This window comes from Arvicanthis niloticus, chromosome 23, assembly GCF_011762505.2.
Source record: "Arvicanthis niloticus isolate mArvNil1 chromosome 23, mArvNil1.pat.X, whole genome shotgun sequence".
NCBI lineage: Eukaryota > Metazoa > Chordata > Mammalia > Rodentia > Muridae > Arvicanthis > Arvicanthis niloticus.
Genome location: NC_133430.1, coordinates 19,275,323 through 19,288,507, shown reverse-complemented (window position 1 = coordinate 19,288,507; position 13,185 = coordinate 19,275,323). Strand labels below are relative to the sequence as shown.

The following is a 13,185-nucleotide window of genomic DNA, read 5'->3' as shown; positions in this document are numbered from 1 at the left end:
CAGTGGGCTTGAGTTGAGTTTCGAAACCTCAAAGCCCACCCCAAGTGACACACTTGCTTCAATAAGGCCACACCTACTCCTACAAGACTCCTATTCCTTCCCAAGTAGTACCACTCCCTAATGGCTACGCATTCAAATCAATGAGCCTATGGGGGCTGTGTTTATCCAAACAACCACAACTGTTAAAACAACTTCCAATCTCAGAGAGCAGGCCAAAACTCTCAACAAGGTCCTACATAATCTGCTTATCTCATCTTTGCCTCACTGAACCCAGCCACAACAATTCTCTTACTGTTCCTCAAATCCACTAGGACTTCTACTTCAGAGCTTCCATAGAGAAGAGTCCCTCTGCATAGTCTGTCCTTTACTCAGATTCCTACACAATGTAGTTCCTGACCTCTCAGTCTCTAGCGTATCATCATAACAGGTCTCCTTTCTGCCCTAACAGAGCACCTACCTAAAATGTTACAATCATGCTTCTTTCTCCTTAACTACACACACACACACACACCACACCCAATAAAATACTATTAGCCATAAAGAGGATGTGGTAGTTTGAACAAAAATGCCCCCCGACCCCCCGCAGGTTCATAGGGGTTGGTACTATTAGGAGGTATGGCCATGTTGGAGAAAGTGTGTCACTAGGGGATGGGCTTTGAAGTCTCAGAAGCTCAAACTAGGCCTAGTGGCTAACAGTCTTTTTCCTGTTGCCTGCAGACCCAGATGTAGAACCCTCAGCTACCTTTCCAGCCCCATGTCTGTCGGCATGATGCCAGGCTTTCTGCCATAACAATAATGGACTAGACCTTTGAATTATAAGCCAGCCCCAATTAAATGCCTTCCTTTTTAAGAGGTGGCAAGGCCATGGTGTCTCTTCACAGCAATAAAACCCTAAGACAGAGCACAAAATCCTATCATTTTGATAACATGGATGGAAATTGAGATCAACTGTTAAGTGAAATAAAACAACTACAGATCATACTCATATATGGAATTGATTCTTTTTTTCATATAATTTTGGGAGTAGACTGGTTGTTACAAGAGACTGGGAAAAACAAGGCAGAGGGAAAAATGAAAAAAAAAGATGATCAGTGAGTCCTAAGTTATGGTTAGGACTAAGAAATCTGGTATGCTACTGCACAGTAGAGTGGCTACAGTTAATAAAAATGGACTCTGTATTTGATAAAACTAGAAAAAAATTTTTTAATGTTTTCACCAAAAATAAAAAAAAATGATAAAGGTTTAAGGCCAGAAACACTTTTAGGCAGACTTAATCAACATATACACATACCAAAACTTGTACAAGTTTTAGTTTTATGTATCAACTTTTAAATGTTGGGAGAAGTTATTTTGAAAAGGTGGCCATGATCAAATGTGTCAAGTGGTGACAAAAATTCAAAAAGATGTGAGCTGACACCTAGCCACTGGATTTGGCAGTGTGTAAGTCACTGGTGACCCTGAGAGAAGTGGCTGCAGCACAACAGAACCAAGGTAAATAAATGTGAAAGGGGGTGTTAAAAGTAAAACAACCTTCAGATATTCTGTTATAACCTGAGAGCACGACAGATGAGAGTACTGTTCCCCAAATACTGAAGCTGAGTCTTCAAGAAAAAGAGGGTGAAATAAGTCTTTTGAAGGAATAGATGGAATTAATTTGAAAACATTTCAAGATCTATAAAATGTGACAACTGAGTCAACCAGAGGCTAATATAAAAGCATACCAAATTAATTATACCCCATCCATGATCCTTCCTGTACACATGATTTGAAAACTTTTGATAACATCCACTACTTTGCAAAATAAATGTTAGTGGGCAATAAATAACAAGAAAAACATAATTTAAAAGCTATCAGATCCTTTGGGGAAACCAGCTGGCAAAAGTTTCAAAATACAAACCAGGCCATTTATAAGCACCTTACCCTAAACACAGAACTCACAATATAGCATAACAGTCTAAAACTGTTGCAGATACCTAATAGAGAAATTGAAACAACAGAACTTGAAAAACATGTACACAGGCGAGAGCACACACAGAAAACATGCTGTGCTATTTTGACATTAAAGTTCACTTCTAAGTATAAACAAGTTATTGGATTAATTAGCAGTAAAAGAATAATGACTAGAGAAGTATAGTACACACAGATAAAGGCAAAAGAAGGCAGACAAATGTAAGGCTATAATAAAATGTGATGTCATACAGAACCGCCTTGAGCCATCCTAGAAGACAGCAAGATTATAGAAACATCAAACAAATAACAGACTATTCAAACTTTACAACCAACATAGCACTTATAGTTTTAAAACCAAATGACAATTACCAGTTCACTTTAGAACAGTCTTAGCCTAAAGTTATATTTCGCCAACAAATGACAAGTAAATTTTAAGCAGATATAGAAGTAAAACTGATGAAAATATTTTTATTAAGGCTAATGTAACATTGTTTTCTACCAACTGTTACATGTATGAATGCTGTTACTGGAATGGTCTCTATGCTTACAAGTCAAGCGCTGAATTGAAAAAAAAACCAAGTTTTAATCTTTGACTATTTTATTTCACGAGAATAATTTGTCATTACAATCTGAAATGTTATTACAATTTCCAAAGTACTTTGATTTTTCAATTACATTCTTAGTATTATATTAAATTTGTGCCACAATCTTTACTACACTGTATGGTTTAGATTTTACTGCTTATGACAACTTTGCAGGAGATCTTTTTAAATTGCCATAAATTATGTAATAATCTATGATTTGCATCAAATCACATACATGTAGAGTATGTTTGCAACTTGAAGTGTTTTGAGATGCATGTATGGGTTGCACAACTTTTGCAGAAGGCAAAAGCACAACCTTCCTTACAGTTTACTCAAAGAAAATATAAAAATCACAGTCCGTGTAGCTCAGTGATCCAGCATTTAACTATTTGTGAGGCTGCTGTGTTCCATTTGCAGTATGACCATAAATAAATAAATAAATAAATAAATAATAAATAAATTCAAGCAGTGTGGCATATAACACAGCTTCCAACTACTGATAGAAGCATGAAGACATAACTTCATCTCCACTCAAATAAATCCGTCAAGTTTTGGAAAAATTCCATACAAACCAGCTCTTGTACTCATGACCAGGCCCTCCATACCCTTCACACCCTCACCACTTACTGAATTTAACCTGGTAATATCTGGAGGGGGGCTGCTGCTCAGAGCTACTCATATAGTTTTGTAAAGCTAGAGACCCAATCCATAGAGAAGGACAGACGTGACAGGACTGGGGGAAAAAATAACTCTCTTCTTGGGGTGAATAATAAGATTGGCAATTACTATAACTTCTGTTCAAATTAGTGATTTTGGACATTCCCTAGGTCTCAAGCCCTGACCACCACCACAACAGAAAATTCCTAAATTGAGAAAAATAAAACTGCTTGTCAGATTCCTTTCCAAAAACTGAAATCCAGAAATCCAGTGTCTAATAAACAAGTGAATGATAATAAAAGCCCCCACCATGCCTTCCGTTCTCTACAATTTTAAACTCTGTTTACTTTTCTCCATACGATCTGACCTTCTGCTTGCCTGAGGCCCCCCTCCCCCTTATATATGTACAGAGAATCGAAATAATACAACCTCATGGAGTTTCAGCACCTGAGCGTCTTGCTTATGCTGCATCAACCCACTATAATGATTTTCAAGTGCCTAACTTGAAACATCCATGAAAAAAAAATAATAATAAGTCTGTTCACAGAACCTGTGTCAAGAACTCAGAAGCAACAGCACAAACACACTCTCAAATTTTTCTGTAATGCATTCTCACTTTGATAGAAGACAGAAATGTGCTTGAATCAATTCAAACGCTCCTAACTTAAACATGAAAGTTCTTCTGAAATGTTGAAAATTGCTCTTTATATGTACAGCTTACCAAACACCACGGCCAACGTTAAGACTCAGATCAATAAAGAGCAAGATACACACACCCTGTGATTGAAATTACTAATAGGAAAGTAAACTTGGGATTACTTTGATGAAGATAAACAGAATTGGAAATCAGTGTGGGTTATTTCTCATAAAAGACATACCCTTAAAATGCCTTCCAGCATTCGAATTTTAACCTCCAGTGAATTGCCTTGGGAGTAACACCTGCGTTTCTTTGCTATCTGCTGCCAAGTGCGGATAGTGAAATTTGAACTAATAACTATGTCCAAGAGTGGAGTACTGCAGAGCTTGGTCTTCTGTTCAGTATTTCCTATCCCTAGCTAAGTAAGATTTCCTTTTAACAAGAAACCAATCACGGGGTCTAAAATCCTGATGTTGATGGAACGGGAAAAGGTCACAAATCCATTAACGCGACTAGCCTGCGGAGCGTCCTTAGGATCCCAAAGAGGCTCCCCTAGAATAGGGAGATGCAGTAAGTGGTAAGTGGGTGGGCTCAGAACCCGATAGATGCACACTGCTTTCCCGGGTGATGCCCCTTTGCGGGAACGGTGATGACCCAGAAGGACAGGCAGCTGCAAACTCCGAGAGCACTCGGCAGGGGTGACAGCGGTGCCCCCCCCCATGCCCTCCCACCCCCGCCTTCCCGAGCCCGTACCTGATGATGTCGTCGCTGTGGCCGCGGTAGAACTTCTGCCGATGCTCCCGCGGGCTGTACACCACGCCGATCCCCGCCACGAAGTACACGATCTCCTTGGACGCCGTGTAGTAGAGGTTGTTGCGGCACTGGTGGCCCCGGTAGCCGTACACCCACTCGAGCCGCAGGTGGCAGCTCGGGGCGCTCCGAGCCGCCATGTCGGTGCGCCCACCCGTCGCTGCGGCTCGGGCCCGCGGTCGCCGCCGGGGCTGGGTGACGAAAGCTCTCCCGCTGGCGGCCGGGACGCTCCTCTAAGCCGAGCCCGGCAGGTGCATCTCGCTTGCGTGGCCGCCGCCGCCGCCTCAGCCCACGGGCGGGAGGAAAAGCCTCGCCTCACCGAACATGCTGAGGGCCGCGAGCGCCGCCGGCCGTCCGGGAGCCTCGCGCGTCTGGGAGCTCGCCGTGTCCCCTCAGCCCAGCGCCGAGGCTGGGAGACAACCAAGACAAGGAAGGGGGACCGGGGAGCGCCTCCAGCCCGCTCCTTCTCAGCCGGCCCCGCGCACCGGACTCCCAGCCCGGGTCACCTGCGGCGCTCCAGTCGAGCCGCTATCTCGCCTCCACAGCCTGGCGGGGCCGCGCCGCGCGCTCCCGAGCCCAGCTGAGTGGCGGGAGGGCGGAGACGCGCGGCCCCGCCCCGCCCGCTGGCCCCGCCTCCCAGGTAACCCCGCCCCTCCCGGAGTTGAGCAGAATCTGGGAGCTCCCTGCTCACCATCAGAGTGTTGCTAACCTGTAGGCCTCTCTTCCAAGAGCTAAGCATCCGAACGGGACCTGCATCTAAGCACCATCGCGGGACCTGGATTACCCACCCAGCCCCTCAGATTTGGATTCCTGTTGCTAGGTTTCCTGGCTCAAGCATCTCTGGGGAATCCCGCACGCCTTTTTACAGTGACCTCTGCTATTTCATATGTCTATGAATTAACACCAGAATGTTAACTTGATTCTTTACTCACCTCCTCCATACTTTATGTGTGTGTTTTTACTTATCATGGTGCTCTCTGGTCCAGAAATTTGGCAAGAATAAAACCTAGCCTCACGAGTATACTTTCGACACATTAAATACAATGTCCTAATAAATAGTCCTGAATTTGTTACTACTGTTGCTGAGCAGGACTCACAAAACTCATGATCCTCCTGGGTTTTGCCTCTTGAATGCTGAGATTACAAATGTGCATCACTGCCCCTACTAAAGCCCCCAAAGCCCCCTTGGCTGGCGGATCTTTTCGTTGCTGTTTTGGTTAGCAGCAATTATCTCTTATTAAAATGAAGAAGGGCGGCCGGGCGGTGGTGGCACATGCCTTTAATCACAGCACTTGGGAGGCAGAGGCAGGTGGATTTCTGAGTTCGAGGCCAGCCTGGTCTACAGAGTGAGTTCCAGGACAGCCAAGGCTACACAGAGAAACCCTGTCTCGAAAAAACCAAAAAACCAAAAAAAAAAAAAAAAAAGAAGAAGAAGAAGGGCATGTTGGAGGGTAATTGTAAAATCAGATGATCAGGTAGACTGTGCCTGAAAGAGATGTTGACTATGTAAATTCAAGCAATACGCTTAGAAAAAAATTAAATATTTGTTGCTGTACATCTGTGAAATATTAATCACGAGCTACATATAATTTTTATGAGGCAGGGTGTAGAAGAATAAGAAATTCTTTCTGTACAGTTTTTTTTCAACACAATGTTTTACAGATCCCATGATACATATTTAAGAACTTCAGATTAATAATAGATTTAAATAATTTATTTTCCTATTATCATATTTTCCATTGCAATTTTTAATGACCCAAGGGTAGAGTTTGAAGCAAAAACATTCTTAATTAAGCCATCCTCAAATGACAACTTAAGACCGAAAGAGATGACTGAGGCATTCATGAATACTCAAGAGAGGAAAACAAATCTGATCAGTTCTCTGTGCAATCTGTTAGTGTGTCATGGCAGAGAGGTCAGTGAAGCCTTTACCCTGGATGACGTATTATCACTTTCTGAAAGTCATGCATATTTAACATAGCAACCACATCCCAGATAGTCTACTTGGATCAACAAGTAGACATTGAGTGGACCTTTTAAGTAAAAGAACAATAATCCTTTGGCAACCTGTCTCTATTTTTTTCACTGTTCAAGGTTTATTTGGTGCTTTCATTGGCATGACACTTGAGTAGGCTGGTTTCCATCATCCATATGCATATCTTACATTTCAGATAATATTGCAATGTACACTACAGACATATATAATACATAAAATATCCTATAGAACATTTATGCACAAGATATGCATAACAGATTTACACACTGGAGACAGGTTATGACTAACTGGGAATTTGTTGACCTAGTCATGATGATGAGGGTGTACAGTGCAGCAATGCAGCAAGCTCACAGGATAATTGAAGCCTGCACACAGTTGGTAGTGTGTCTTGGAGACAATGTGACTGCCACACTAACCAGGTTACCACTACACGAGTACCACTTAGCAGCAGAGTAGAGCTGTGGGAACTGAGATTTTTTTTCCCCAGATCACCTCAACACAACTGTACTAACCACAGCTCAGATAAGAAGTGTGTGGTCGCCATAGAAACCATGCTGCAGCCTGGACAGTGAGATGCTAGGACACTGGGAAGACCTCAGAACTGCAGCTCCTTCTGGATTCCCCAGAGGGTATCTGCACTCTTCTTCAGGCTGGCCTCTTTCTCAGGAGTCAGTGTCACTTTCACAACTTCTGAGATTCCATTTTGTCCCAGGATACATGGGGACACTGAGGAAGACATCATCATTGATTCCACAGGGACCCTTAATCATGCTGGAAATAGGTGCACCCGCCTAAGGTTCTTCATTATGCTATCGGCCAAGTCTGCCACAGAGAGGCCAATGGCTCTGGATGTGTAACCTTTCCGCGTGATCACCTCATACGCACTGTCAACCATCTGCTTGTGAACTTCCTTCCACTGCTCCTTATCTGCATCAGTGCCCAGTTCTGGGTTCAGAGACTAAGAAAGATGCCGGCAACATTCACACCACTCCACACAGGCACACTGGAGTCGCCATGCTCTCCCAGGACCCACCCATGACAGCCCAGCGGGTGAACTACCAGCCTTTCTCCCATCAGGTAATGGAACCCAGATTGTATCCATTTCCAGTAACTCGGCTTTTGGGAAAGCCACTGATTTTCCAAGCCACATAGGTCAAGATAGCCACGGGATTTGAGACAATAAGCAGCTTGTAATGTGGGCTGTACTTCACAATGTGGGTAATGATGAACTTGAAGATGTTCATGTTTCACTGGACCAAATCGAGCTGACTCTCTCCCTATTGCTGACGGCACACACACACACACACACACACACACACACACACACACACACACTGTGATAATGACCAGCTTGGAGTTTGCAAATAGTCATTGTTGGAGACAATTTTTGGTGTTTTAAGAAAAAGGCTGCCATGCTGGAGATCCAACATCTCTCCCTTTAGCTTGTCTTCCATGACATCAACAAGGGCAAGCTCATCTGCCAAGTCCTTCATTAAGATACTGATGGCACAAGCCATACCAACAGCACTAGCCCCAACAATTGTAATCTTGTTCTGGGGAACCTGTTCTTCCTTAAGAAGATTCACAATCACCTGGTCCTTGGGGGTTGCCATCTTGGACTTTGAATCTTTTGAGACCACTAGTGCACGATGAGAAGGGGGGGCAATGGGAGGAACGACGGGAGACAACAGACGAGACGACAGGCGAGCAGCAGCAGTGTGGCCTGGGCTTGGCTCAGCAACAGTGGCTCCAGCACTCGTAATCTGTCTCTTGAAATGCAAAGTCCTAGTCCGAAGCTATATATTCCAGATAGGTGAAGTATATTCTAAAATTCAAGCAAATGGAGTTGTTGTCAGCACCGTGATATATCTCCTCCAGCCTATAAAAGAAACGTAAGATGAACAATGGGCTGATGGATTAGAAGGTAAAGCACTTGCTGCACAAGTGTAAGAACTGAGCTTCGGATCTCCAGGTTCCACATAAAAGCTGAATGCTAAGAGGCAGAGATAGATGTACCCTGGAGGTTCCCTGACCATAAGGCCTAGCTAAAAAGATTGAGGCCCAGGTTCAGTGAAACCTGGGCTCAGCAGGTAAAGGAGCTTGTCGCCATATCTGACAACCGTAGTTTGATCCCTGAGAGCCATGTATTATGAAGAAGCAACCCTCACAAGTTGTCCTCTGATTCCCACTTACACATGTGCCCCAGATAGTCACAAAAAATAAATGTGATTTTAAAAATGTAATAAGATACACAGAGGAAAACACTCAATATCCACTTCTGATCTCTACTCATACATGCAAAGGCATGCCAATGTGCATGTGTACATACATGAACACATATACACACATGAAGTAAAACATGTGAAACATGCATTGCTGAAATTTATGATATTGTAGCTACTGACTTCAGGCAGTTATACATTATAATAATGTTTTAATTTCTACAACCATGCCTTTGGTCGCTTTTATTTGTGTACAGAACCTAGCACAGATATTCCTTATCTCTTTGTCAATCATTAAATATAAAACAAAATATTATGTACTTACAATAGGACACCTCTTGTTTTTATCTGAAAACAATCATTTTCTGATACCTGTACTATATTATTGTATTAGTCGGAATTTATTTGGTTGTACGTGATTGAAAACCATTCCAACTGCCTTAAGATTAAAGAGAATTATAATGTCTCAGAAGACTGAAAAGTACATCAATGGACCTGAAAGCTAGGATGCCAATCATTAGAATCAGAACCAGGTCATTAGAATTAACCCAGATTTACCCGGTGTTGGTTCAATTGTCAGACAAGCAAAATAATTGCCAACAGCTTCATCTGTAGACCAATCCCCCTTAGCTTGGAATCTCTGTGGAAATAGCTTTATTATTATTATTATTTTTTTTTGGCTGTGCCCTGGAAACTTCATGGTCTCTAATTAGCTGACTTGAGTTGTGGATCTCCTTCAGAAGCCACAGAATAGTGCCAGGTGGGTCAAAGCCACAGGAAGAGAGAATGGGAAAGACCCAGCCTTCCAGTGGTATTAGCAGATTAAGAAGGGATGGATGCCATTAGCCATCCTTGGGGCTGGCTTGGATGCTCTATCGTCCCCTGTCTTCATCTACCAAACCAAAGACACCTGCAATTTAATTTAAAACAGGTGTAAATAAATGCAGCTTTGAGACAAGGCTCCTTCTAAACCAGACTGGCACCCGAAATTCCTCCTGTGAAGGAGAGACAGATGTCAGACTGGCAAAAACAACAGATGTCCCCTGCCTGAGAACAATTATTCCACAAGCTTATTAGATTCCACCCAAAGTTTTTAAAAATTGGCATATAATCCAAATAAATCCCATTCCATATTATCTTTTCCTGCACATACACACACCTTAACCATCACCTCTTTTTATAGTAAATTAAAAAAAAATCAGTATTACCTTAGTAATGTAGATGGTCAGGATGAGTTTCCTTTTGATCCTCAAGGCTTCCCACCTCCCCAACATGGCTACCAAGTCCTCACTGACTCCCATCCCTATCTCAACATCAACACACTCTCTCTCCCAGCCCCCCACTGCCATAGTTCAGTTCAAATTCCAATTACCTCTTCCTTAGAGCCTGAATTCTTTACTGCTTGAATTATCTGTAGAAAGGAAATTCTGCGTCTGGAAATTCATGATAACCTTCTTCAGCTCATCAATTCCCCACGGAGAATTCATCCCACTATAATAGCAAAGAGTGGAGAAGCCTGATGTGCTGGTGCACATTGGTAGCCCAGTACTTAGGCAGCAGAGACAGGCAGATCTCCGTGAGTTTGAGGCTAGCCTGGTCTGCTAAGCGAGTCCAGGACAGCCAGGACTGTTATACAAACCAATAAAAATAAAAGTAAAACTTTATAACAGTGCTTGCCTAGCACCTACTAAGCTCAGCATTATAAAAAAAAAAAGTATTTACTATAATACATGTTAGGAAAATAACAATAACAATGTAGACTCCAAAATGCCTAACCAGAAGGAGAATTTTAAGCAAACTCATCCAGCCAATATGGAAAAAATATTATAAAAAAAATCACTGGAAAAAAATTCTGATACATTCTGGCAGTATTGACAACTTTCTACAATAGAATATATAAAAATTTTAAACAGAAATATACATATATACATATAATGTACATATATGTGTATGTGTGTATACACACACACACACATACACATATATATATATATATATATATATATATATATATATATATATATATATATATAGTGAGCCCAGTTATATAATGACAACTGGAACAAAAGATACCAACACGTCAAGATGTGTGATATGGGTAATTTTAAAAACTATTCTGGGTACGTTTAAAAATACATGTAACAAGACAACCTTACTTTTCAGAAGTTCTCACGAGAATTCTGTTTGTTTGAGAGAAAGACTTGAATGGGTGCTTGGCCCAGAAGAGGAGATGCTAAAAGAGCTGGATGTGGGCAGAAGAATTCTGTGTGAGGGATGAGGATGAATTGGTACCTCCAGGAAAATGAGGGTGCATGAAGGCAGAGAGATGACAAATGCACTACTCACTCATAAACCTTTGGCTCTATTTCTTTGCTTTCTTTTCTTTAATGGAAGAAAGGCTGCTTCTCTTCTGAGCTATTGTGTGGGAAGAAATGTCCCATGAAAAGATCCTTAACTTGTCAGAAAAGGACCAGAGGAAACCAAGGACTCATAAGAAAATAAGCCTGGAGCTCGAGCCATGTTAAACTTGTTAATTCATAGGGAATTGCCACGGAACATCTTATTTTATTTATTTTTTTTAATTGTTAGCAGTCTAGGTCTTTTTGTACATTAAGAGCTGAATTCAGAGGAACTCCAGCAGCTCAGCAGCTCAGGGTCCTTTCTGGTCAGACTCCACATACTGTTCTCTGGGTGGAGGAGGCTGCTGTCACTTCAGCTGAACCCAGGTGCCTTTCTCTTTGGCTTCCTTCCTTCTGATGGTTTTCCTTTACCGATTTCAGGTGCCTGCCATGGCTCTCAGGGTGCTGAATAGGCTCAATCTGCACATTAATTTTCTTGGCAGGTTCTCTTGCCCTGAACAGGCTTGTTTACGATGCTGCCCAAGACATGCCCCAGGATGCTGTAGACACCTCCTGTTTTGCCGTTTTCCTTTATGAACAGTGATAACTCCTTTGATGTCTACCATATCATCCTTTTATAGACCCAAGTGTATGTGGACAAAGGAACAGGTCATGTTTCCTAGAAGGCCTGGAGAACACATCGTGGGCACCGCTGGCTGCACCTGCCTCTTATGTTTATCATTTTGGTGAGTGACTGAAAGATGACTACAAAGGCCAAAAGCTTAATTTTTAAAAACTTTTAGATATTTTATTTATTGTCTGTATTAGCCAGAAATGGGTATCGGATCCTATGGGACCCTGTAGTTGTTAGTTGACATGTAGCTACTGGATATCAAATCCTGGTCCTCTGGAAGAATAGCCAAGTCTCTTAACCAATGAACTATCTCTCCATCTCCAATTCAACATGATAGTTACAGTTTGTGTGAGTGTGTACATATGTGACAGGTGTTCATATTCGTGTGCATGCACGGAGATACGCACGTGCGGCTGTGGATGTCAGAAGGCAATTTTGGGAATCATTCCTCAGGATTCATCTTCCTTTTTCTGAGACAGGCTCACTCTTTGAAGTTCACCCCTGAGCTGTTCAGAAAGTCCCAGGGATCTGCCTGTCTCTGCCTCCACAGTACCGGGATTACAAGCACATAGGTATCACACTCAGCTTTTGTTGTTGCTACTGTTGTTGGTTTGGTTTGGCTTCAACATGGATCCTAGGAAACGAACTCTGAACTTAGGTCCCATGCCTGCAAGACAAACATTTTACCGATCGAACCCACCCAACTTTATATAAACAAAAATTATATAAAAACAAACTAGGCAGATCAGAGTTGTTTGTAAAATAAAGGACCGAAGTTGTGCCACCCCAAACTTCCAACCTGTCTTAGCAGTCTCAGCCCCAGCTACTCCCTCCCTGTTCAGAGCTAACCCTGATGTCCAGTCATCCTCCATTAGTGACCATCCTTAAAATTAACCAGGCTTTTCCAGAGCTTCAGATACACTCCTGGTACAGTTGTATGCTGGTTTATAATCTCAACTATCTGCTACCAACATGGTAAATCCCTATAGGACTTGAAGCCAAGTCCTGATGTGGATTGTATGCCATCCTGTTAGGGGGTGAAATAGTGTTTCCCAGTACCCGGTAATCACAAGTTGAAACCCCAACCCTTAGTTCTGTAGAATTTGACCTTATTTGGAAAAGATGTTAGTGTAGATATAAAGATTCACCCCAGAGTAGGGCGAGTCCAACAAGACTGGCATCCCCACACAAAGGGAAATTTGGATGCAGAAACTCACAGATGGAGAATGTAATGATGAAGGCAGAGATGAGCTAAAGAATGCCAAGGGATCCCTACACCCATCGGAAGCTAGCAGAAAGGCGTGGAAGGAATCAACCGCTTTCTTTCATCACATTCCTCAGAAGGAACTGGTTGTT

The 13,185-nt window shown here is 42.4% G+C and overlaps 1 protein-coding gene and 1 pseudogene across 13 annotated transcripts in view; both read right to left on the bottom strand.

Moving 5' to 3' along the window:
• Window positions 1–5,203, bottom strand: part of Eml5 (EMAP like 5) — a 104,816-nt gene extending 99,613 nt beyond the window's left edge. For 6 of the 13 annotated variants that reach the window (XR_013106657.1, XM_076921439.1, XM_076921440.1 and 3 more), the window contains exon 1: window positions 4,582–5,195. Coding sequence is in view for 12 of the 13 variants with exons in the window: in XM_076921439.1 (XP_076777554.1) it covers window positions 4,582–4,778 (197 nt within the window). In the remaining variant the exon portion in view is untranslated. Of the gene's footprint in view, window positions 1–4,581 lie in introns of all 13 variants that reach the window. The other 7 variants (XM_076921447.1, XM_076921448.1, XM_076921450.1 and 4 more) reach the window with 4 other exon arrangements.
• A 1,903-nt stretch (window positions 5,204–7,106) lies between these two features.
• Window positions 7,107–8,377, bottom strand: LOC143436631 (L-lactate dehydrogenase A chain-like; annotated as a pseudogene).
• Window positions 8,378–13,185: the final 4,808 nt, after the last annotated feature.